The sequence below is a fragment of the Desmodus rotundus genome, chromosome 3 (genome assembly GCF_022682495.2).
Source record: "Desmodus rotundus isolate HL8 chromosome 3, HLdesRot8A.1, whole genome shotgun sequence".
NCBI lineage: Eukaryota > Metazoa > Chordata > Mammalia > Chiroptera > Phyllostomidae > Desmodus > Desmodus rotundus.
In genome coordinates this window covers 98,874,043-98,899,718 of record NC_071389.1, presented here as the reverse complement: position 1 = coordinate 98,899,718, position 25,676 = coordinate 98,874,043, and the positions used below count along the sequence as shown (strand labels likewise).

General features: G+C 37.7%; 2 protein-coding genes across 8 annotated transcripts in view; one reads left to right on the top strand and one right to left on the bottom strand.

The window, feature by feature from the left end:
- Positions 1-7,734, bottom strand: part of NOL8 (nucleolar protein 8) — a 39,988-nt gene extending 32,254 nt beyond the window's left edge. For 2 of the 5 annotated variants that reach the window (XM_024580780.4, XM_024580781.3), the window contains exons 1-5: positions 7,441-7,734; positions 6,230-6,453; positions 5,586-5,648; positions 4,122-4,200; positions 2,578-2,713 (exon numbers count right to left, since the gene is read on the bottom strand). In XM_024580780.4, coding sequence (XP_024436548.2) covers positions 2,578-2,713; positions 4,122-4,200; positions 5,586-5,648; positions 6,230-6,368 — 417 coding nt within the window. In that variant the 5' untranslated portion in view covers positions 6,369-6,453; positions 7,441-7,734. Of the gene's footprint in view, positions 1-2,577; positions 2,714-4,121; positions 4,201-5,585; positions 5,649-6,229; positions 6,454-7,331 lie in introns of those variants that run through there. The other 3 variants (XM_045188106.3, XM_045188105.3, XM_053920611.2) reach the window with 3 other exon arrangements.
- A 296-nt stretch (positions 7,735-8,030) lies between these two features.
- CENPP (centromere protein P) overlaps positions 8,031-25,676 on the top strand; it is a 306,566-nt gene continuing 288,920 nt past the window's right edge. For all 3 annotated transcript variants that reach the window (XM_053920608.1, XM_024580770.3, XM_053920607.1), the window contains exon 1: positions 8,031-8,187. In XM_053920608.1, the coding sequence (XP_053776583.1) occupies positions 8,081-8,187 (107 nt within the window). In that variant the 5' untranslated portion in view covers positions 8,031-8,080. The remainder of the gene's footprint in view (positions 8,188-25,676) is intronic.

The window sequence follows — 25,676 nt, the reverse complement described above, 5'->3', positions numbered from 1 at the left end:
ATGTAACAGCTGCACCAAGACAAAAAAGTATGGCCCTAATGAAAGAACAGATCAAAGTTCCAGAAAAAATACCACTAAGCAATGAAGAGATAGCCAAAGTATCAGATGCAGAGCTCAAAACAGTGGTAATCAGGATGCTCACACAAATGGTTGAGTACAGTCACAAAGCAGAGGAGAAAGCGAAGGCTATGAAAAGTGAAATAAAGGAAAATGTACAGGGAACCACCAGTGATGGGAAGGAAACCAGGACTTAAAATCAACGGTTAGGACTAAAAGGAAGAAATATAAACATTCAACCAGAACAGAATGAAGAAACAAGAATTCAAAACAATGAGGAGAGGCTTAGGAACCTCTGGGGCAACTTCAAACGTTCTAACATCTGAATCACAGGGGTGCCAAAAGGAGAACAGGAAGAGCAAGAAATGGAAAACTTAGTTGAAAACATAATGCAGGAGAACTTCCCCAATCTGGCAAAGGAAAGAGACTTCCAGGAAGTCCAGGAAGCTCAGAGAGTCCCAAAGAAGCTGGACCCAAGGAAGCACACACCAAGGCACATCATAATTACATTACCCAAGATTCAAGATAAGGAATCTTAAAAGCAGCAAGAAAAAGAGTCAGTTACTTCCAAAGGAGTTCCCATAAGACTACCAGCTGATTTCTCAAAAGAAACCTTACAGGCAAGAAGGGGCTGGAAAGAAGTATTTGAAGTCATGAAAGTCAAAGTCCTACATCCAAGATGATTCTACCCAGCAAAGCTGTCATTTAGAATGGAAGGGCAGATAAAGTGCTTCCCAGATAAGGTCAAGTTAAAGGAGTTCATCATCACCAAGCCCTTATTATATGAAATGTTAAAGGGACTTATCTAAGAAGATGGCCCTGGCTGGTGTGGCTCAGTGGATTGAGTTCTGCCCTGAGAACCAAAGCTTCCCCAGTTCGATTCCTGGTCAGGGCACATGCCTGGGTTGCGGGCCAGTTCCCCGCCAGTGGGCGCACCAGAGGCAACCACACATTGATGTTTCTCTCCCTTTTTCCCTCCCTTCCCCTCTCTAAAAATAAATAAAATCTTAAAAAACTATAAAAATCATACGAAAATATTTCTTAAAAAATGATCAAAACTATGGACAGTAAACAGACAACAAACACACAACTGTCGACAACTGAACCTAAAAAAGAAAAGCAAAAACAAACTAAGCAAACAACTAGAACAGGAACAGAATCACAGAAATGGAGATCACATGGAGGGTTATCAGTGGGGAGGGGAAGGGGATAATGGGGATAAAGGTACAGGGAATACAAAGCATAAATGGTAGGTATAAAATAGACAGGGGGATGTTAAGAATAGTATAGGAATTGGAGAAGCCAAAGAAGTTATATGTACGACCCATGGAGATGAACTATGGCTGGGGGATGCAGATGGGAGGTAGGGTACAGGGCAGCAGGGAGTAAAGGGGGAAAAATGGGACGACTATAATAGCAAAATCAATAAAATATATTAAAAAAACAGTATCTCTGATAAAGGGCTCATATCCAAAATATAAATGAACTCATAACCTCAAACCAACAAAAAACCTGAACATTACAATTAAAAAAACATGCAGAGGACCTGAACAGGCACTTTTCAACAAAAAGATACAAAGGACCAACAGACATATGAAGATGCTCAACTTCACTGGTTAGTAGGGAAATGCAAATCAAAACTACAATGAGATAGCCCTTCACATCTCTTAGAATAGCTATTATCAACAAGACAAGTAGTAACCAGTGTTGGAGAGGTTGTGGAAAAAAAAGAACCTTCATTCTCTCCTGGTGGGAATGTAAATTGGTATAGCAACTATGGGAAACAGCATGGAAGTTTTCCAAAACATTAGAAACAGAGCTATCTTATGGCCTTGCAATTCCTCTTCTGGGTATCTACCTGAAAAATTTGAAAACATGTGTTCATAAAGATATATATACCCCTATGTTCATTGCAGTATTATTCATTGTACCCAAGACATGGACACAATCTATGTATCCTTAAATGGGTGACTGGAATGAGATGTGGTACACATATACAATGGAATACTGCTCAGCCATTAAGAAAGAATGAAATACTGCAATTTGGGACACCATGGATGTATCTTGAGAGTATCACACTAAGCGAAATAAATGAGATGCTAAAAGTCAAGAACCATATGATTTCACTCATATATAGGACATAAAAGTAAAGCAACAAACGAACAAACAAAACAAACAAGCTCACAGACACAGACAAGAGTATGAAGGTTATCAGAAAGGAAGAAGGGTGCTGGAGAATGGACAGGGTAAACTGAGGTCAAATATATGGTCCCAAAAGAAGACTAGACTTTGGTTGGTGAGCACACATGCAATATATGGATAACGGAGACCCGTCTCCACTTGTTTAGATTTCTGTCTCTGTAAATTGGAGAACTGTGCTTATCCAACAGTAGTAAATGCTCTTTGAAAACCATAAAGCACTATCTTTGTTAAAAAGCAACTGCTTTAAACATGATGCCCACAGTTAGGGGGCCTCAGGATTCAGTTTCTGGGCTAGTCAGGCTACCAGAAGAGACTCACTTTGTGCCCTGGTACTTCTGTTCCTGGCACAGCTTTCATATGGAAATCCACCACTCCCATCTTTTCTAACAAATTAGTGGTTCCTATTGTTGATTTTTCTTTCTTTGCTTTTGCTTCTTCTCTCTCTTGGGCCAATCTGAATCAAAGAGAAAATATAAAGAAACCAACCATGTTATTAGTGGTGGTTTTGTTTTATTTTGTTTTTTAATACTATAATGCTGTTTAACTTCATAGTGATCATTTAAGGTCTCTCAATTTTCCCTTTCACCTTATGCACTTCTGGCCATTTTATCCTTCCTCAATCCCTTCACTCTTCCTCAAAAGGAAGAGATGTCTTTCAGAGCCCAGTCTGCCTAGTCTTGATTATTTCTACCCTCATAATAAAGAGAATGCTGAATGCCATCTCAACCTTCTAATTGAAACTGCCCACCTTATTTAGGCCTAAACAACTATGCTGATCAATCATTGCTGGACTCTCTGCTTCTGGTCTGTTTCTTAACATTCCACCTTCCAGAACGACTGTCAGATTTACGCTCCTGCAGGCATAGCTGCAGACACTGATTCAAAGCAGCACTGTGTTCTCACCCTGCTAAGGACTGGGGCCCCAGTTCCTGTAGGCAGCAGGCAATGAAGTGCTGCTGAATAAAAGTCTCATTACTATCCTGTTCATAGATATTCCCAGCTGAAAAACAAAATCAAATTATCATCTGTCTCACCTGACCACTTCCTCAAAACATGCCTCCTGTTTGCCACTTGCCTTAGACATTATTTTTCCTTGATCTTGAACAATCTTATTAATGATATCATCACTCCATCTCTATATTCCGAAAATGTTTCCTCTTGAAAGTTCTCAAACTTACATAATCTTTCCTCCCTGAGAATACCTTCAGGATTCTGAAATACTCCAATAGTTACTACAATGCCTTGATCTTAATCACTTGCCTAATTAATCTTATGCCTCTCACACAGGGATTTCCTATTATCTTTACCTTTGTATGACACTAGCACTAATAGTCAAAAATAACATAAGCAACATAGAAGTGTCTATTAAAATTTTAAATGTATATAACTCCAAGACACAGTAACTCTTATGGCTGCCACAAACCCCACAGGAAGCTCTGCCTTATGCAGGAGACATCCTCACAGATTATCTATTATCATGAAATAGTAAAAATTGTCTAAATGTCCATCAGTGGGGGATGGCCCACTACACTGTGGTTCAGCTGTTTTCTGAAATAGTACTAAACAGTCATTACAAAAAAGAGAGAAGATCAACATCGCCACAAAAGATTGTGTTAAAAAAAATAACATAGGCTTATATTGTTATACCTTAAAATATACATATGCAAATGCACTGCAGTCTTTTTTGGTGGAGTCTGGGGTCATGAGAAGTCAAAGGTGAGAGGTACTTTAGCTCCTCTTGTGAGGTCTGAATTTGCTAATACCATAATGAATTTATTACTCAATAGTTTCAAGTCAATTAAGTGAATGTATGAAACCATTTACAAAATAAACACTTTAAATTCACATAGAATAAATCTTACCTTTGCAAAAAGCTTTCTTTTGCTAATTGAATTTGTAGTGTTCCACCTTTCCATTTTGTTTTATTTAAAACAGACACACCTGTAAAGAATTATTACCCAATTACATGGCAATGCAAAATACATTTGCTAATTATTTAGTACATACCAAGGAAAGTAGACTTGTTAATCACAAAGATACAGAGAAAACAGAATAAGGAATTTGAGATATGGAGGGAAAGGGCCTAGACCCCGATCTCACTTTGACCACTTACTAATGGAACCCTTGTATTCCCTACCTCCCAGTGTGACTGGAAGATATAAATGAGGCAAATGTGTAAACTATAAAGCAAAAAATTTTGCCATTTGTTTATAAAATAATGTCAGAAACTTCTAGTGAATGATTGATATTTAGCATTTCTCCCACTAAAACTATAAAATATTCATGTAATTTTCTTAAGGGGAATTAGAGGACACTTTGAAATTCTATAGTACCTCACCTTTATTTATCACCTCATACTACTTATTACTATATAACTTCTAAACAAATTAACTCTAAATGACTAAACTGTGTTTGAACTGCTATGCCCTAGTAGTTGATTTTTCTCAGTATTTGCTATCAGCCTCATTAATAATAACCACTAACAGAGAGCAGATTGTTGTTAGGTACTCTTTTAAAATACAAAGGTACTATTCAATTTAACTTTCACAGCAACATTCTGAGGAAAGCAATGTCTTTGTCACACATCAGATAAAAAAACTGGGGCTTAGAAGTTTAAATTAACTTGCCATAGGTCACACATAAGAGCTGATGTGTTCTTAACCACAACTTACTTGTTATATATACTTTCTCACTTAACAATAGAATTAAGGTTTTGTTTTTGTTTTCTTGCAAATTAAATGAAAAGGATGACGGCCCTCTTTCTCTATTAGCATACCTCTTGACTTTTCACCTTCCAAATAACTAGAATACATTACTGCATTAGTGGCAGTATGGATTATCTCCCCTTTATTCTTCAATAGAGACCGCAGTTTGCCATCAGCTTTACTAAACTGATCAATTGAGATTTCATCATTTCAAGAATATGGTCTTATAAGGGCATACACTAAATCCAGCCCTCTGCTAACAGCACTCAATTAGAAGAAAATAACCTCCCTAAGAAATAAAAACACTGGGGAAGGGGGTAGGAGAAAGGCATAATATCCAGTAGAATATATGTAATAGGCAATTTCTATGAAAGTTTCTCTCTTGTCCAATATATTTTAGAATACCATTTTTGAGCAAACATTACCAGTATGTTATCACATATCTGCTGGCACGAAATGGTATTAAACTAAACCTGCTGAGTTGTAGGATACTGGAATTCTCTTGATCACAGTTGCCCCTCTGGATGACTTAAAAAGTAGCTATTGAAGTTTAGATTTGAAATGAAGTTTTCCAAGTTACACAGTGATATAAACTGGTCAATAATACAGAAAACATCTTACATTTTTTCAGGTCTGTTTCTGCTCCTCTGATGTTGATATATGCAAAAACTTTCTGTGGGTTTCCTAAAAAAAAAATAGGAAAATAAATTCATTTAAACCTTGATCCAAAGAACAATGTAAAAATGATTAAGTTTCTAAATGTTAAAAACAATGAGCTCTTGGAAACCTACTCTTTCAAAGGAAAACCTTGTTTATTTTTCACTGGACACAAAGATAGCATTTTTCCAAATATGATTATCAAAATATTCTAAAAAAAGAGTTAAAAACTGTCAAGTGTTCAGTTAATTATGTTATGATAACATGTTATGATAACATGGAATGTTATGATTCCATGTTAGTCGTATTCTACTAAATAGAACACTTAATGAATATTAGATGTTAGCTCTGAAAACTGAAAGTTACGTGTTTCAGAAATTGCATGTTTTAGAATTCAGAATATTTTTGATTTCAGGAATGTAATTCTGGGAAAGTTCCATATCGTAAGTTTTACCTCTAGGGCATAGGGTAGGGTAGACAGGACTGTGTCCTACAATAATACACAAATCACTTTTAATGTTCCAGGCTATCCCTGTAGTTCCTTTATTTTGTGATAACTGACCTAGTTAGATCTGCCTTTAACTACCCATGAAGGACTATAAATTTACCTTGGTCATCTTTCCGAGTGATGATCTCCACATCAGAAACTTCTCCAAATCTGCTGAACTGATTTTGTAGGTCCGCCTCAGAAATGTTCTGGCCAATGCCACCCACAAAAAGGCGCTTTGTTTCTCTGTTGGCTTTCATAAAGGATGGGCACACAGTGTGTTCTAGTAGGAAAGATAATTTTCTATCTACTGAGAAAAGTTCTTTCCATTAGTTCTTCTCACACCTTAAAAAAATTAAAGAAAAAAAAATCCAATTCTGTACCTTGAACCTCCTATGCTAGACTGGTCGCCTGAACTTTCACTATTACATTATCTCTAAATTTTATCCCTAGAGATTCTGGTCAAGCTCTACATGCACTTTCTCCATGAACCCACTTTGGAACAGCACCTGTACAGATAGACACAGGTATGGGCAGGTGCTCTGATGCTTTCCCTCAAATGAGCGCAATATTACACTACCCCTCCTCATTTACTTATCCACGTTGTTAGACGTTTTTCTTTTATTCATTTATTCACTTTAACAAATACCGACAGAAATGGGTTGTGGCAGGTCAATATGCTAAAGGATTTAAAAAAAGACGGCGCTCCATCCTGGTGTCCTCACAGCCATGTGAGAAGTAAAGGATGCAATTACAGCACTGTCACAAGAGGAGTGCCTGCAAAGTGCTATTCAGGCAAAGAGAGCAACTGCTATCATCGCTAATACAGACTCGTCTTGTTTTGTTTTTTTTACTATGTGCCAGCTTTGTATGACAGTTTGCGTGCATCTCATTTTTCAGATGAAAAGGAGAGGTGAAGTTACTCTCATAATGCCATCCAGAGAATTAGCGAAGCCAGAATTATAAACCAGGTCTAATTTCAGAATCTTTTAATACGTAACTATACTAGGAAGGTTGCTGGATTAGAAGGGGCTCGGGAAAACTCTTCTAGAGGTACTAAATTTTGAAGTCCTTTATGAGATCTGTAATCCCGTTTAGCACCTACAGGCACTCAATACCACACCCTGCTTTTCCCAAAGAGCTGACAGATTGCTCCCACTCTACATCCCAAAACAGCCCCCAGAAAGCCAACGCATGGCTAGTGTCCTGGGCAGGAGGCACACCATATATCTCCCTGGTAGACTCCTCTTCCCCCTGAAGACCCAAAGACAAGAAGGCACGGAGGAGGCCAAATGGCCCCATCGCTTCCCATGCTCTAAACTCACTGCTCACCACAACGTCTTCTCTTCACCAGCGCCGCTTCGACCCCTAACTTCTAGTCACGTGTCTCACTAGGCGTAGTATCTATTCCTTCCTACTCGTTCCAACCCAGCCTCCTAAGGTTCCGTTACTATGTTCAGTTCCCTAGTGCCTTTTATTTCGTGTCTCGCCCAGGATACTGCGATTCCTCTACCACTGAACGTCCTAAAAGGACCCAAACCACACGTCCGTAACTTAAAAGGGTTAGTTAACCCCTTCTATTTATCCTCACCTAGACTAGGTCGGCGAAAGCGAGCCGAAAATTACGAGACCCCCTGACACAGTCCCGGAAGCTACTCTTTAGTGACGTACGCATCCGGGCTGTCCCAAATTTCACAAGCGCAGGTTGGGTTGTTGTGACCTTGGGCTTCGGGTTGGAGGGAACTTACTCTCTCCAAGCATAGGGACTGCTGGGGAACAGCTTGGCACCGTGTTAAGGGACAGAAATGAGCTCGGGATACTTTGCGAGCTCTGGTTTTAGTCACGGACGATGCTCACACTCCCTCGCCTCCCCGCGGAGCTCCTGGGATGGTCTGCCCCAGGAGCGCGCGAGACTTTAAGTGCCAGGCGAGGAACTGATCCGCCAAACTAAGGTGTGTGTTAGCGCGGCGGTATGGACGCTAACCAGGCGGAGGTCGGAGTTTTAGAAGCGGAGATCGCGGCCCTGAAGCTGGTGTGGGAGGAGCTGCTGGCGTCGGCGGAAGACACTGCCGGAGTCCAGTACGTGAGGGTCCTCAGGTTGTATGGGTCGGCCGAAAGTCTCCCGGGCGTTCCGGATCACCCTGCAGACCTTTCCGAAGGCCGAAACGTGGGCGGGAAAGCAAATCTGTAATGAAGGTCTAGGGTGTTAAGTCCGCGTGGAGACCCAGTTATAACTGTGTGGCCACGTGTGAACTTATTTAAATTGCACCGCTGTAAGGGAAGTAGGAGAAATGCCTGTCTAAAGGACAACAGAGCCATTATGCACTAATAGGCAGAGATAAGTGAAGAGAGCTATCTACCACAGAGCTGTGGTACCTTAACGTCTTTGTTACTAGTAATAGGGTGCATCGCTTACTTACTCAGTGCCAGACTGAGTAAGGCAGGCAAAGATCTTTCTTTATGTGCATAATTTCTTTTAGTACCTATAACAATTCTCCAAGGTAGGTGCTATTTGTAACTCGGTCTTAAAATTAAGGAACCTGAGGCTCAGTGAGGTTTCCTTAAGTTGCTTACCCAAGGTCTCAAAGAAAGTCACCCAAGAGTCTATCTTTAAAGCCCAGGAACTTTGTTTAGCTGGGGGAGGGGAGAAAGGGTCTAGGTACCTATTGACTCAAACTTGTAAGCTACCCTAAAGCAGAGACTGTCTTCATTTTTTCGGTCAAGACTAATTTGACAGGTGCGAAGAGAACGAGGTTTTCCTGAGCTAACGGGGCAAGAAAATGAGGAGTTCTAAAGATGTTAGCGTGCACGTCGGATGGGATCGTGAAGGTGTAGAAGAAGCTGTGACTGGTGAAAGGGAGAGGGATGCAGGTGAACAGGGAACAGATATGTTCCTCCACAAGTGCAGGTGCTATTTCTGGGGTGCTCCACAGATTGGAAGCAGTAGTATTACTTGGAGTTGCACAGAAATGTAGATTTGGCTTCACCTCCATCTACTAAGTCAGAATTTGCACCCTTAACAAGTCCCCCACACTATTTTGTGCACATCTGAAGGTTTAAGAAGTGCTTCATTATACCGTGGGGGGAAAATTGTTGCTCTAACTGGCCACACGATGTTATTATTAAACCATAATAGTATGTAGATTATTAATGTAATCTGGGCCTCTTCAATGATCAAGTTGGGGAATTTGGAAGAGTCCAAATTATGGAAGACATTAAATATTAGTTCAGGGCATTTGGATTTAATGTGAGGATTCTTTTCACTATGGTGGAGAAAGAAGATTGGGACTTGTGTCCAAGTTGCTTTGTTTTTTTATTTGTGGTGAAATACCATAGAATTTACCACCTTAACCATTTGTAAGTGGGCAGATCAGTGATGTTACATACATTCATAATATTGTGCAATCATCACCATCATCCATCTCTATAATTTTTGTCTTGTAAAACTGAAACTATACCCTTCAAACCATATTCCCTACTTTCCTTAGCCTCTGGCAACCACTATTCTCCTTTCTCTGAATTTCTTTTTGAGGTACTTTATAAATGGCATCATACATGTTTGTCTTTGTGTGACTGGCTTATTACACTTAGCTTAATATCCTCAAGGTCATCCGTATTGTAGCATATGGCAGAATTTCCTTCCTTTTTCAAGCTGAATAATAATCCATTATACATATATATGTTTTGATTATTATTCTGTCGATGGATGATGTTTGGGTTGCTATCATGTAGCTATTGGGAATAATGCTGGTATGAATATGGGTGTAGAATTATCTCTGAGACCCTGCTTTTGATTCTTTTGGAGATACATGGAGACGTGTAATTGCTGGATCATATGCTAATTTTATTTTGAACTTTTTGAGGACCCCCCAATAGTGTTTTCCACAGTGGTTGTACCATTTTACATTCCCATCGGCAGTCGCTAAAGGTTACAGGTTCTTCACGTCCTCCTCAACACTTGTTTTCTTTTTTTTTTAACATATTGGTCATTTCTTTTCTTTTTTTTTTTAAGATTTTATTTATTTATTTTTAGAGAGTGGAAGTGGGGAGAAAGTGAGAGAAACATTAATGTATGGCTGCCTCTCATACACCCCTTACTGGGGACCTGGCTGTAACCCAAGCTCATGCCCTAAACTGGGGATCCAATCTGTGACCCTTTTCTTTGCAGGCCACCACTCAATCCGTTGAGCCACACCAGCCAGGGCTGTTTTCTGATTTTTTTTTTTTTTAATAGTAATTGTAATGGGTATGAGGTTGTAGCTCACTGTAGTTTTGTTTTGCATTTCCCTAATGGTTAGAGATGTTGAGCATTTTTTCATGTGCTTATTGATCACTCATGTATCTTTAGAGAAATGTCTAGTCACATCCTTTGCCTATTTTTGAATCAGGTTGTTTGATTTTTTTTGTTGAGTTTTAAGAATGCTCTCTATATTTTCCATATTAATCTCTTAAATAGGTATGTGGTTAGCAAGTATTTTTTACCATTCTGTGGGTCGGCTTTTTACTCTGTCAATAGTATCTTTTGGTGTACAATTTTTTTTCTTGAAGTCCACATTTTTTTCTATTTTTTCTCTTGTTACCTGTGCCTTGGCTGTCACATTTAAGAAATCATTGACAAATCCAGTATTATAAGCTTTAATCCTATTTTTATTCCAAAACCTTTACTGTTTAGTGTTACATTTAGACCTTTGATCCAGTTTGAGTTAATTTTTGTGTATGATATTAGATAGGAGTTCAACTTCATTTTTTGCATATGGCTATCCAGTTTTCCCACCATCATTGAATGGTATCAGCACGCTTGTCAAAAATCATTTGACCATATATGCAAGGGTCTATTTCTGAGCTTTCTATTTTTTCTTTTTGTAACATTTTATTGATTATGCTATTACAGTTGTCTCATTTTTTCTCCCCTTTATTCTCCTCCACCCTGCGACCCCCACCATCATTCCCCCACCTTAGTTCATGTTCATGGGTCATACAAATAAGATCTTTGGCTTCTCCATTTCCCATACTATTCTTAACCTCCCCTCTGTCTATTTTGTACCTACCATTTACACTTCTTATTCTCTGTACCTTTTACCCCATTTTCCCCCTGCCCCATCCCCGCTGATAACCCTCCATGTGATCTCTATTTCTGTGAATTTGCTCCTATTCTAGTTCTTCGCTTAGTTTGTTTTCGTTTTTGTTTTTTTTAGGTTCGGTTATTGATAGTTGTGAGTTTGTTGTCATTTTCCTGTCCATAGTTTTGATATTTTTCTTAGATAAGTCCCTTTAACATTTCATATAATAAGGGCTTGATCATGATGAACTCCTTTACCTTGACCTTATCTGAGAAGCACTTTATCTGCCCTTCCATTCTAAATGATAGCTTTGCTGGATACAGTAATCTTGGATGTAGGTCCTTGCCTTTCATGACTTCAAATACTTCTTTCCAGCCCCTTCTTGCCTGTAAGGTCTCTTTGGAGAAATCAGCTGACAGTCTTATGGGAAGTCCTTTGTAGGTAACTGTGTGCTTTTCTCTTGCTGCTTCTAAGATTCTCTCCTTCTGCTTAATCTTGGGTAATGTAATTATGATGTGCCTTGGTGTGTGCTTCCTTGGGTCCAACTTCTTTGGGACTCTCTGAGCTTCCTGGACTTCCTGGAAGTCTCTTTCCTTTGCCAGATTGGGGAAGTTCTCCTGCATTATGTTTTCAACTAAGTTTTCCATTTCTTGCTCTTCTTCTCCTTCTGGCACCCCTACGATTCGGATGTTGGAACGTTTAAAGTTGTTCCAGAGTTTCCTAAGCGTCTTATTGTTTTGAATTCTTGTTTCTTCGTTCTGTTCTGGTTGAATATTTATTTCTTCCTTTTAGTCCTAACCATTGATTGATATGAGTCCCGGTTTCCTTCCCATCACTGTTGGTTCCCTGTACATTTTCCTTTATTTCACTTTTTATAGACTTTACTTTTTCCTCTATTTTGTGAATATACTCAACCATTTGTGTGAGCATCCTGATTACCAGTGTTTTGAACTCTGCATTTGACACATTGGCTATCTCTTCATTGCTTAGGAGTAGTTTTTCTGGAACTTTGTTCTTTCATTTGGGCCATATTTTTTTTTGTCTTGGCCCACCTGTTACATAGTAAGGGGTGGAGCCTTAGGTATTTGCTAGGGCAGGACAACCCAACTGTCACTGCCTTGTGACGCTGTATGTGGGGAGGGGTCCGAGAGGGAACAGTGCTGCTTGCTAGGCCTTGCTCTCTGCTGGCTTTCAGTCATGTCCTCTGCTACCCACAAGCAAATTGGGAATTCATGGTGCTGATTCCTGGGTAGTTTTGTGTACGTTCTAGGACCCTGTGGGTCTCTCCAGTGAACTCTCCTGCCACCTTGACCCCCACAGGTTTTTTCAGTTAGAGGGTTTGAGGCTTTACTTCCCCGTGCTGGAACCCTAGGTTGAGTGGTCTGTGTTGCTCCCCTTTCCTCCTGTTTTATCTGCATGCCAATGTGGGGCCACTTGCTCTGCCAGCTGCTGCCTTGCCACAAGTCCTCTCCACCTCTGCTGCCTAACTCCGCCCCTCCAACCGGTCTGGATGAATGTTTTTTCTTTAACTCCATGGTTGTCAGACTTCCATACAGTTCAATTCTCTGGAAGTTCTGGTTATTTTTTGGTTTTAAATTTGCTGTCCTTCTTTTTGTTGTGCAAGGTGGCAAAGTGTATCTACTTATGCCTCCATCTTGGCCAGAAGTTTGAGCTTTCTTGTTTATTGCTTTGATGTATATGTCTGTCTTTATACCAGTACCACACTATTGTTTACTGTAGCTTTGAGGTAAATTTTGAACCAAGAAGTGTCTTCAGGTTTGTTTATTTTCAAGATTGTTTTGGCTATTTGGGATTCTTTGAGATTCCATATGAATTTTAGGATGGCTTTTTCTACCTCAAAAAATCTCATTGGGATTTTGGTAGGGATTGCATTGAATCTTTAGATTGCTTTAGGTAATTTTATTAATATTTTTTAAATAATATTAAGTCTTCTAATCCATGAACTTGAGATGGGTTTCTATTTATTTATATCTTCTTTAATGTCTTTCAGTGATATTTTATAGTTTTCATTGTACAAATGTTTTACCTTCTTGGATAAGTTAATTCCTAAATATTATAGTCTTTTCAGTGTTACTGTAAATGGAATTGTTTTTGTAACTTCTTTTTCAAATTGTTTATTGTTGGTTTGTAGAAATGCATCTGATTTTTGTATGGTGACTTTGTATCCTGCTACTTTGCTGAATTCATATATTCTAATGGGCTTTTTATGTGTATGTGTGTGGATGGAATCAGGAGGGTTTTCTAAGTGTAGGATCATATCAGTACAGTAGCAAATAAAGATAATTGTACTTCTTTCTAACTCAGATGCTTTCTTTCCTTGCTGGTTGCTTTGGCTTGGAGTTCTATTAGTATGTTGAATAAACATGGTGAAAGTGAGCACATCCTTGTTCTTGTTCCTGATATTAGATGAAAAACGTTTAGCTTTTTACTATTGATTATGATGTTAGCTGTGGCCTTATCATATATGGCCTTTAATATGTTGAGTTATGTTTCCTTTATACTCAGTTGGTTGAGAGTTTATATTATGTTGAATGTTGAGTTTTTATTAAATACTTTTTTCTGCAGTTGAGATGATCATATTTTTATCCTTCATTTTGTGAATGTGGTGTATAAGTTTGATTTGCAGATGTTTATCCTTGCATACATGGACTAAATCACACCTAATTATATAGTGTATGATTCTTTTAATATATTACTGAATTCGGTTTGCTAATATTTTGTTGAGAATTTTTGCATCAATATTCATCAGGGATATTGTCCTGTAAGTTTCATTTTTTGTAGTGCTCACTTCTGGTTTTGTGTTCCTTCCTCCGTATTAACTTCATCACATGTTTGGTAGAATTTACCATCTACCAAAGTAAGCCAGGTAGAAGCCACGTGGCTCTGGACTCTTGTTTATAGGTAGGTTTTTATTTTATTTTATTTATTTCTAATGAAGGACCTATTTTATTAAATTTTTATTTTATTTATTTATTTTTAGAGAGAGGGTAAAGGAGGGAGAAAGAGAGGGAGAGAAACAGTGATGTGTGAAGAGAAACATCAGTGTGTGGTTGCGTCTCACACGCCCCCAACTGGTGACCTGGCCGCAACCCAGGCATGTGCCGTAGACTGGGAATCGAATTGGTGACTCTTTGGTTCACAGGCCGGCACTCAATCCACTGAGCCATACCAGCCAGAGCTATCTTACTGATTTTTTAAACATTTTTGATTTATTAAATTTTTTAAATTAAATTTATTGGTTAACATAATCATGTAGATTTCAAGTGTACATTTCTGTGATACATTATTTGTATATTGCATTGTGTGCCCATCACCCAAAGTCAAATCATCTTCCTACACCATGTATTTGTCCCCCTTTACTACCCTCCCACCCCTTTCTCTCTGGTAACCACCATACTGTTGTCTGTTTGTCTATGAGTTTCAGTTTTATATCTCGCATATGAGTGGAATCATATGGCTCTTAGCTTCTTCTGACTTATTTCACTTAGCATAATATTCTCAAGGTCCATCTATTTTGTTGCAAATTAGCAGTATTTCATCTTTTCTTATGGCTCAATAGTTTTCCATAATATCATCTTTATCCAGTCCTCTGTCAAAGGACACCTTGGCCACTGTGACTAATGCCGTTGTGAACATAGGGATGCATGAATCTTTGCAAATGAATGTTTCTGGGTTTTTTGGGTAGATACCCGAAAGAGGAGTTGATGGGTCATATGGTAACTCTATTTTTAGTTTTTTAAGGAACTGCCATACTGTTTTAAATAGTGGCTATACCAGCTTACATTCCAACTGGCAGTGATAAGCGTTCCTTACATACAACCTCTCCAATGCTTGTTATTACCTGTCTTGTAGAGAATAGCCATTCTAACAGGTGTGAGGTGGTATCTCATTGTAGTTTTGATTTGCATTTCCCAAATAGCTAGTAAAGTTAAGCATATTTTCCTATATCTAATGCCTGTTTGTATGTCCCCTTGGAAGAGGTGTATGTTCAGGTCCTCTGCCCATTTTTTAATTGGATTGTTTGTTTGGTTTGGGTTGTATGAGTTCTTTATATATGTTGGAGATCAACCCCTGTTGGAACTGTGTTTGCAAATACCTTCTGCCATTTAGTTGGTTGCCTTTTTGTTTTGTTGTTGGTTTCTTTTGCTGTGCAGAAGCTTTTTAGTTTGATATAGTCCCGTTCATTTATTTTGGCCTTTACTTCTCTTCCCTTTGGGGTCAAATTCATAAAATGTTTCATCAACCAAGGTCCCTAAGTTTAGTACCTATGTTTTCTTCTGTGTACCTTATTGTTTCAGATCTTATGTTTAGGTCTCTGATCTGTTTTAACATAACTTTTGTACATGGGGACACCTTGTAATTTCATTTCATTCTCTTGCTTGTGGCTTTCCAGTTCTCCCTGCACCATTTGTTGAAGACGCTTTCTGTTCTCCATTGTGTGTTTTTGACTCCTGTATCAAAAATTATTTGCCCTTATTCCTGTAGCTGTATTTCTGGGCTCTCAATTCTGTCCATTGCTCTGTGTGTCTACTTTTCTAATACCATGCTGTTTTGATTATCATAGCTTTAGAGTATAATTTGAAGTCAGGAAATGTGATACCTCTGGATTCATTTCTTTTTCTCAGGATTGCTTTTGATTTTGGGGGTCTCTTGTGGTTCCATACAAATCTGATGACATCTTATTTTCTTTTAAAAAATGCCATTAGGATTTTGATGGGATTGCATTAAATCTGTATGTTCCTTTGGTTCATAAGGCCATTTTTACTATGCTGATTCTTCCAATTCATGAGCTTGGAATATCTTACCATTTCATTGTGTCTTTTTCAACCTCTTAAAAATAATGCTGTGTAGTTTTTCATATAGAAGTCCTTTACATCTTTTGTTAAGTTTATTCCTAGGTATTTTATTTTATTTTTATTTTGGGGGTGTTGATAAAAACCAGCATTTTAATTTTTTAAATTTTATCTTTATTATATATTTTTTCATTACCATTTAAGCCCCCTTATACAACCCTCCCCCCAGCAATCACCACATTGTTGTCCATGTCCATGAGTCCTTTTTCCTTTTTGCTCAATCCCTCTACCCCTAACCCCACCTGACCACTGGCTGTCATCTGTTCTCCATCTATGACTCTGTCTCTGTTTTGCTTGTTAGTTCAGTTTGTTCGGTAGATTCCAGGTAAGAGTGAAATCATGTGGTATTTGTCTTTTTCTGACTGGCTTATTTCACTTAGCATAATGTTCTGTAAGTCCACCCAAAATGTTGGAAAGGGTAAAATTTTCACCTTTTTTGGCTGAGTAGAATTCCATTGTGTAAATGTCCCATAGTTGTTTGAAGCACTCATCTACTGATGGACACTTGGGCTGCTTCCATATCTTAGTGATTGTAAATAATGCTGCAGTGAATGTAGGGGTGCGTATGTTCTTTAGAATTAGTGTTTGGCTTCCTTTGGATATATTCCCAGAGTGGGATTGCTGGGTCACAAGGCAGATACATTTTTTATTTTGAGGTATCTTCATACCGCTTTCCACAGTGGCTGCACCAGTCAGCATTCCCACCAACAGTGCAAAAAGGTTCCCCTTTCTCCACATCCTTGCCAGCACTTGTTTGTTGATTTATTGATTGTAGCCATTCTGACTGGTAGGAGATGGTATCTCATTGTGGTTTTTAAAGATTTTTTATTTATTTATTTTTAGAAAGAGGGGAAGGGAGGGAGAAAAAGAGGGAGAGAAACACCCGGCCCACAACCCAGGCATGTGCTCTGACTGGGAATCAGACGAGCGACCCTTTGGTTCACAGCCTGAGCTCAGTCTACTGAGCTACACCAGCTAGGGCATCATTGTAGTTTTTATTTGCATTTCTCTGATGATCAGTGACATTGAGCATCTTTTCATATGTCTGTTGGCCATCTGTATGTTCTCTTTGAAGAGATGTCTCTTATGGCCCTTAGCCCATTTATTAATCGGGTTGTTTATTTTTTTGGTGTTGAGTTTTGTAAGTTCTTTATAAATTTTGGATATTAACCCCTTATCAGATGTGTTGGTGAATATGTTCTCCCATTTTGGGGACTGTCTTTCTGTTTTGTTGATGTTTTCCTTTGCTGTGCAAAAACTTTTTAGTTTGATGTAGTCCCATTTGTTTATTTATTTTTCTTTTCCCTTGCTTGGGAGGGCATAACTGATAAAATATTGCTACAAGTGATGTCTGAGATTTTGCTGCCTATGTTTTCTTCTAGGATTTTTATGTTTTCGGGTCTAACATTTAAGACATTGATCCATTTCAAATTTGTTCTTTGGTGTGGTGTAAGAAGGTGTTCTAGTTTCATTTTTCTGCACATACCTGTCCAGTTTTCCCAACACCGTTTATTGAATAGGCTGTCTTTAGCCCATTGTATGTGCTTGCTTCCTCTGTTGAGTATTAATTGACATAAAGGTGTGGGTTTATTTCTGGGCTTTCTATTCTATTCCATTGATCTAAGTGTCTGTTTTTATGCCGGTACAATGCTGTTTTGATTACTATGGCTGTGCAGTATAGTTTGATATTAGGTAACATGAATCCTCCAACTTTGTTCTTCTTTCTCAGGCTTGCTATTGCTATGTGGGGCCTTTTGTGGTTCCATATACATTTTTGAAATATTTCTTCTAGTTCTGTGAAATACATCACTGGAATCTAGATAGGAATTTCATTGAACCTCTAGATTGCTTTGGGTAGTATGGACATTTTAATGATGTTAATTTTTCCTATCCATGAACATGGTATGTGCTTCCAATAATTTGTATCTTCAGTTTCTTTCTTCAGTGTCTTATAATTTTTGGAGTACAAGTCTTTTACATCCTTGGTTAGGTTTATTTCTAGGTATTTTATTCTTTTTGAAGCAATTGTGAATGGGATTGTTTTCTTTATTTCCCTTTCATTATTGGCATATAAATATGCAACTGATTTCTGAATATTAATTTTGTATCTTGCTACTTTGCTAAATTCATCTTTCAGTTCTAATAGTTTCTTGGTGGAATCTTTGGGGTTCTCTAAAAACAATGTCATGTCATCTGCAAATAAAGACACTTTTCCTTCTTCCTTTCCAATTTGGATGCCTTTTATTTCTTCTTCTTGTTTGATTGCTGTGTCTAGGACTTCCAGTACTATGTGAGCAAGAGAGGTGAAACCAGACATCCCTGTCTTGTTCCTGATCTTAAGGGGAACACTTGTAGTTTTTGCCAATTGGGTATGATGCCAGCGGGTTTGTTATACGTGGCCTTTATTATGTTTATGTATCTTCCCTCTGTCCTACTTTGCTGAGAGTTTTTATCATAAATGGGTGCTGAATTTTATCAAAAGCTTTTTCTGCATCTATTGATATAATCATGTGGTTTTTACCATTCGTTTTTTTTATGTGGTGAATCACATTTATTGATTTGTGAATGTTGTATCATCCTTGCATTCCCATAATAAATCCCACTTGATCATGGTGTATGATCTTCTTGATGCATTGCTGTATTTGGTTTGCTGGTATTCTATTTGAGGATTTTAGCCTCTATGTTTATCAGGGGTATTGGCCTATAATTTTCTTTCTTTGCAGTGTTTTTTTCTGGTTTTGGAATTAAAATAATACTGGCCTCATACAATGAATTTGGGGGCCTTCCCAACTTTTGTTTTTTGTGAAGTAGTTTGAGAATCACAGGTGTTAGTTCTTCTTGGAATGTTTGGTAAAATTCACCTGTGAAACCATCTGGCCCAGGGCTTTTGTTTGTTGGGAGTCTTTTGATTAGTGCTTCGATTTCACTAGGTGTGATATATCTGATTCTTCCTTTTTTAGTTTTGTAAGATTGCATGTTTCTAGGAATTTATCCATTTCATCCAGGTTGTCCAATTGTTGGCATATAATTGTTCAAAATATTTTCTTACAATCCTTTGTATTTTTTTTCATGTCAGTTGTTATTTCTTCTTTCATTTCTCATTTTATTTATTAGAATCCTTTCTCTTTCATTTTTGATGTATCTGGTTAAAGGTTTGTCAATCTTGTTTATCTTTTCAAAGAACCAACTCTTGGATTCATTGATCTTTTGTATTGTTTTTTAGACTCTATTTCATTTATTTTTGCTCTGATTTTAATTATTTCCTTCCTTCTACTCACTTTGGGCTTTGTTTGTTGTTCCTTTTCATGTTCAACTATGAAGTTAATTTGTTTATTTGAGTTTTGTTTTCTTTTTTGAGATAGCCCTGTAATGCTATGAATTTTCCTCTTAGGATTGCTTTCCTAGTGTCCCATAGATTTTGGATTATTGTGTCCTCATTTTTATTTGTTTCAAGGTGTCTTTTGATTTTTTCTTGATCTCATTGTTGACCCATTCATTGTTTAATACCATGTTATTTATCTTCCATGTCTGTGTGTGTTTTTCAGTGTCCTTGTAATTGATTTCTAGTTTCATAGCACTGTTGTCAGAGAAGACACTTGGTATGATTTCAGTCTTCTTAAATTTATTTAGAATTGTTTTGTGTCCTAGCCTGTGTTATATCATAGAAAATGTTTTATGTGCACTTGAAAAGTATGTATATTCTGCTACTTTGGGGTGAAATGCTCTGAAGATAACCATTAAATTCATTTGATCTAGTCTGTTATGTAAGGCTTCTGTCTCCTTGTTGATTTTCTGTCTGATACATCTATCCATTGATGTCAATGGGGTGTTAAAAATCCCTATAACTGTGTTTCTGTTGATATCTCCTTTTATGTCCATCATGATTTGCTTTACATATTTAGGTGCTCCTGTGTTGGGTGCGTAATGTTTACTAGGGTTATATCCTCTTGTTGGATTGTTCCCTTTATCACTAGGTAGTGTCCTTTGTCTCTTACTATAGCCTTGGTTTTAAAGTCTATTTTGTCAGATATAACTGCTACCTTAGCTTCTTTTTTTTTTTTTTTTCCATTTGCATGAAAGGTCCCTTTTAATCCTTTGCTTTTAGTCTGTGTATCTTTCGATTTGAGATGGGTCTCTTGAAGGCAGCATTTATGTGGGTCTTGTTTACTTGTCCATTCAGCTACCCTCTGTCTTTTGGTCAGAGTATTTAAGCCATTTACATCAAGGTAATTATTGTTAGATTCATATGTAGTTCCATTTTATTGTTAGGCTGTGTTCCTCTCCCCTGCTTCCCACCCTTTCTCTTCTTCTTAAAGCAAGCCATTTAACATTTTTTGCAGTACTGGTTTGGTGTTAACAAACTCCTTTAGTTTTTTCTTGTCTGAGAAGCTCCTTATTTCTCCTTCAGTTTTAAATGATAGGCTTGCTGTGTAAAGTAGCCTTGTTTGTAGGTCCTTGCTTTTCATCACCTTGAATATTTCATGCCACTCCCTCCGGGCCTGAAATATTTCTGATGAGTAATCAGATGATAGTCTAATAGGTGCTGCCTTGTAGGTAATTACCTGCTTTTCTCTTGGCTCTCAGGATTCTCTGCTTATCTTTAAGCTTTGTCATTTTAATTATGATGTGTCTCTGTGTAGGCCTCTGTGGGTCCAACTTGTTTGGGGTCTCTGAGCTTCCTGGACTGACAACACTTTTTCCTTCACCAGATTAGGGAAGTTTTTGGTCATTTTTTCTTCAAATAGGTTCTCGATCCCTTGGTCATTCTTTTCTCCTGGTATTCCCATGATGCAGATGTTATTCTTCATGTTGTCCAAGTTTTTTCTTAAGCTCTCCTCATTTTTTAAAATTCTTTTTTCTTTTTGCTGTTCTTCCTGGGTGGTTTTTTCTACCTTGTCTTCCAAATCACTGATTCAATTCTATGCTTCATCTAACCTACTGTTTATTCCTTCCAGTGCATTATTTATTTCAGATATTGCCTTTTTATTTCTGACTGGTCCTTTTTTATGGATTCTGTGTCTTTTTTCATGCTGTTGAGTATTCTTTTTTTAAAAAAGATTTTATTTATTTTATTTTTAGAGAGCAGTATAGGGAGGGAGAAATAGAGGGAGAGAAACATCAATGTGTCATTGGTTCTTGTGTTTCCTCTCCTGTGGATCTGGCCCACAACCCAGGCATGTACCCTGACTGGGAATCGAACCAGCCACCCTTTGCTTCTCACTCCAGTGCTCAGTCCACTGAGCCAGACCAGCTAAAGCACTGTTGAGTATTCTTATAATCATTACTGTAAACTCTCTACCTAATAAATTGCTTACCCCTATTTCATATAGTTCTTCTGGAAAATTCTCTTGTTCTTTCATTTGGGGTCTGTTTCTCTGTTTTTCCATTTTGGCTGCTGCTTTGTAATTTCTGCTTTAGATGTTAAACTAATGAGCTGCTAAGCTGATCAGTTGTTAATCTAATCAATCTGTGTGATCATCAGTCATGCTTAATCACTATATGGTGGGGCTATTGCTTCCCCTCAGGCTGATGCCATTTAGAGAGGAGTGATCTGCCTGAGAGAGATGGCTCCTGCACTATGGGAAATGACTCAGCACAGGGATCCTGGTGGCTGTTGCCTGTTTTCTCCCCAGAGCCACAACCCCAGACTCTCTTCATGTGTCTCTAATCCACTCTTGCCATCCCTTTTCCAGCACCCAGGGTGACTATAAAGGAAATTTTATACATTGGCCTTTTTAGAGGCTCTCTGTGTCTCCAGCCATCTGTCCTTGGCAGGTGGAAAATCTGCTATTTTGCACAGCTGGATGTTTTCTTTGTTCTTTTCTGGCTCTGGTGTTGCAGACTGGGGAGCTCAGCTTTGGATTTAGACACCACAGTCCTCAGGGGGAACCTCAACCACTGAAATATCCTTCCCTCTGGCACTTCAGCTGCCGCCCATGGGAGTCCAGGCACTCCTCTTGGCTCTCCTCTGCACTACCTACCGGTCACATTGTGGTGAAGTGTTTTCTTCTGTCTGTCTATGGTTATAAGACTTCTTTCCAACTAGTGTTCAGTTGGTTATTCAAGATGATTTCTCTACAATTTAATTGTAATTCTAGATTGGTCCTAAGAGGAGGTTTGTGTAGCTTCCACTTACTCCTCTGCCATCTTGGATCTTCCCATTCCCTCCCCGCCCCCCCACCAAAAAAAATATCAGTATTCTTTTGGTTGCAATTGCAAAAGTAATTGTTTTTTCTATTTCTTGTCTGAAATTTCATTGTTGTATATAGGAAAGCAGTGGATTTTTGTACGTTGATTTTGTATCCTATAATTTTACTCTATTCGTTTACTGCTTCTAATAGTTTTTTGGTGGAGTCTTTAGACTTTTCCATATACAAAATCATGTCATCTGCAAAAAAGTGACATTTTACTTCCTTCCCAATTTGGATGCCTTTCATTTCTTTCTCTTGCCTGATTGCTCTGGCTAGGACTTCCATTACTATTTTGAATAAGAGTGATGAGAGTGCACATCCTTTTCCTGATCTTAGAGAAAAAGCTTCTAGTTTTTCACCATTGAGTATATTAGCTGAGGGTTTGTCATATGGCCTTTATTATGTTGAGGTTCTCTCCTTCTATACCCATTTTATTGAGTGTTTTAATTATAAGTGTACGTTGTTTCTTATAAAATGGTTTTTCTCATTTATTGATAAGATCATATGATCTTTGTCTTTTGTTTTGTTAATGTGGTATATTATACTGATGAATTTGTGTGTGTTGAACCATCCTTGTTCCCCTGGAATGAACTCCCCTTGATCATGATGTATTATTTTTTTAAATGTATTGTATTTGATTTGCTATTGTATTTTGTTTAGGATTTTTGCATCTGTATTCATCAGATATTGGTCTGTACGGTTTTTTATTTTTCAATGTTATCATTGCCAGGTTTGGTATCAGGGTTATGTTGTCCTAATATAATATGTTAGGAAGTATTGCCCCTTCTTCAGTTTTTTGGAAGGGTTTGAGAAGGATAGGTTTCAAATTTTCTTTGTATGTGTGGTAGAGTTCACTAGTGAAGCCATCTGGTCCTGAACTTTTATTTTTTGGGATGTTTTAATGGTTGTTTCAATTTCCTCTTAGTTTATCAGTCTATTTAGATTTTTCTTCATGATTCAGTCAAGGAATGTTACATATTTTTAGGAACTTACTCATTTCTTCTAGTTTATTGAATTTGTTGGCATATATTCTTTCATAGTATTCCAGATCCTTTGTATATATATGTGTGTGATGTCTGTGGTAATTTCTCTTTCATTTATGATTTTGTTTATATGAGTCTTTTCTCTTTTTTCCTTAGTAAGTGTAGCCAGGGGTTTCTCAACTTCATTAATCTTTTCAAAGAACCAGCTCTTTGTTGTATTAATTTTTTGTGTAGTCTTTTTGTTCTGTATTTCATTCAAATTTGCTCTTGTTTTTATTATTTCCTTTCATTTGTTGACTTTGGATTGCTTTTGTTCTTCTTTTTCTAGTTCTTTAAGATGTGATGTTAGGTTATTTATTTGGTATTTCTCTGGTTCCAGAGATAGGTGTGCAAGTATATAAACTCTCTTCTTATTACTGCTTTTGCTACATCCCGTAAGTTTTGATATGTTGTATTATCATTCTAATTTGTCTCTATATCTTTAAAAAAAATTTTTTTAAATCCTTACTCAAGTATATATTTACTGATTTTTAAGATAGAGAAAGGGAAACATAAATGTGAAAGAAAAACATCAATTGGTTCCCTTTCATATATTATCTAACTAGGAATCAAAACAGCAGTTGAGGCATATGCCCTGACCTTTTGGTGTGTGGGGCAATGCTCTAACCAACCAAGCCACCCAGCATGGCTGTCTCTATCTATCTTTTGACTTCACCTTTTAGTTCTTCTTTGACCCAGTCATTTTTTAATAGTATGTTGTTTAATCTCCATATATTTGTGGGTTTCTTTACTTCCATCCTGCAGTTGATTTCTAATTTCCAAGCATTGTGGTGAGAGGGTATGCTTGGTATAATTTTACTCTTCTTGACTTTGTTGAGGCCAGTTTGTTACCCATCATATGGTCTATCTTTGAGATTGTTCTGTGTGTACTGAAGAAGAATGCTTAATCTGATATTCTGGGGTGAAAGGCTCTCTGTAAATGTCAATTGTGATTATTTGGTCTGTTATTTATTTTAGGCTGATATTTCTTTGTTGATTTTTCTGTTTAGATGATCTATCTAGAGCTGTCAATAGAATATTAAGGTCCCCATCTGTGATTGTGTTGTTTGCTTCTCCCATTTTTCTGTTGGTAGTTGGTAGTTTAAATATTTCAGTGCGCCCTGATTGGGTGCATATACATTAAGAAATGTTATGTCTTCTTGTTGTAGTATCCTTTTTATCATTATAAAATGTCCATATTTGTCTCCTATTACTTTTTTATCTTGGAATCTATTTTGTCAGATATAAGTATGCCTACTTCTGCTTTGCTGGGGATGTTGTTTGTTTGGAGAATCATTATCCACCCTTTCACTTTGAATTTACCTTTTCTTTGCAGGCAACATAGGTTGGGTTTTGTTTTTTTATCCTACCTACTACTAAGTGCCTCTTTATCGGTGAATACAGTCCACTTACATCTCCCTAGATCTAATTATTGATATATGAGGATTTCCTATAGCCATTTCATTTTTTGTTTCCAGGTGGTTCTCTGCCTCCTCGACCCTTTGGTTCGCAGGCCAGTACTCAATCCACTGAGCCACACCAGCCAGGATGGTTCTTTCCTTTTGTGTGTCTGAGTGTTGTATTTGTTTGGTGGTATTCCATATTTCTTTCCTTTGATTTCTTTTTTTCTACACTATGTGTCTCAGTTTGGGGGGGGGTTTATATGTGATTACCATTAGATTTATGAAAAAGAAAGTTTCATATATGCAGTAGACCTTTGCCCCTCTCTTTTTATGTTTTTGTTGTCACAAATTATCTCTACTTATGTTCTGAGTTTGTTGGTGTTCTTACTCGTAGATTTGTGACCTTTTGTTTTTAGTTTTAGGTGGAATAACCTCCTTCACTATTTCCTGCAGTCAAGGTCTCTTCTGGTGATGAATTCCCTCAGCTTCCATATGTCTGGAAAAGTCTTTATTTCTTCTTCACATCAAAAAGATAACATTGTTGGCAGTTGGCTCCATAGCTCAGGGGTTAGAGCACTGGTCTTGTGAAAAGATAACATTACTGAGTATATTATTCTTGGCTGGTAATTTCTCTCAGTAGTTTGAATATTTGGTTCCACTCTTCTGGATTGTAGAGTTTCTGCTGAGAAGTCTGATGATAACCTAGTGGGCATTTATTTATAGGTTACTTTCTTCTTTTCCCTGGCTGCCCTGAGAACTCTTTTTTTTTCATTAATTTTTCACAATTTCAATAAAATGTGCCTTGGAGAAGGCAAAAAAAATATTTTATTATTTATTTTTAGAGAGAGGGGAAAGAAGGGAGAAATAGAAGAAGAGAAACATCAATTGGTTACTTCTTGTATCCCAACTGGGGACTAAATCCGCAACTCTAGGCATGTGCCTTGACCAGGAATTGAACTGGCAACACTTTGCTTTGTAGAATGAGGTCCAACCAACTGAGCCACACTGGGTAGGGTGG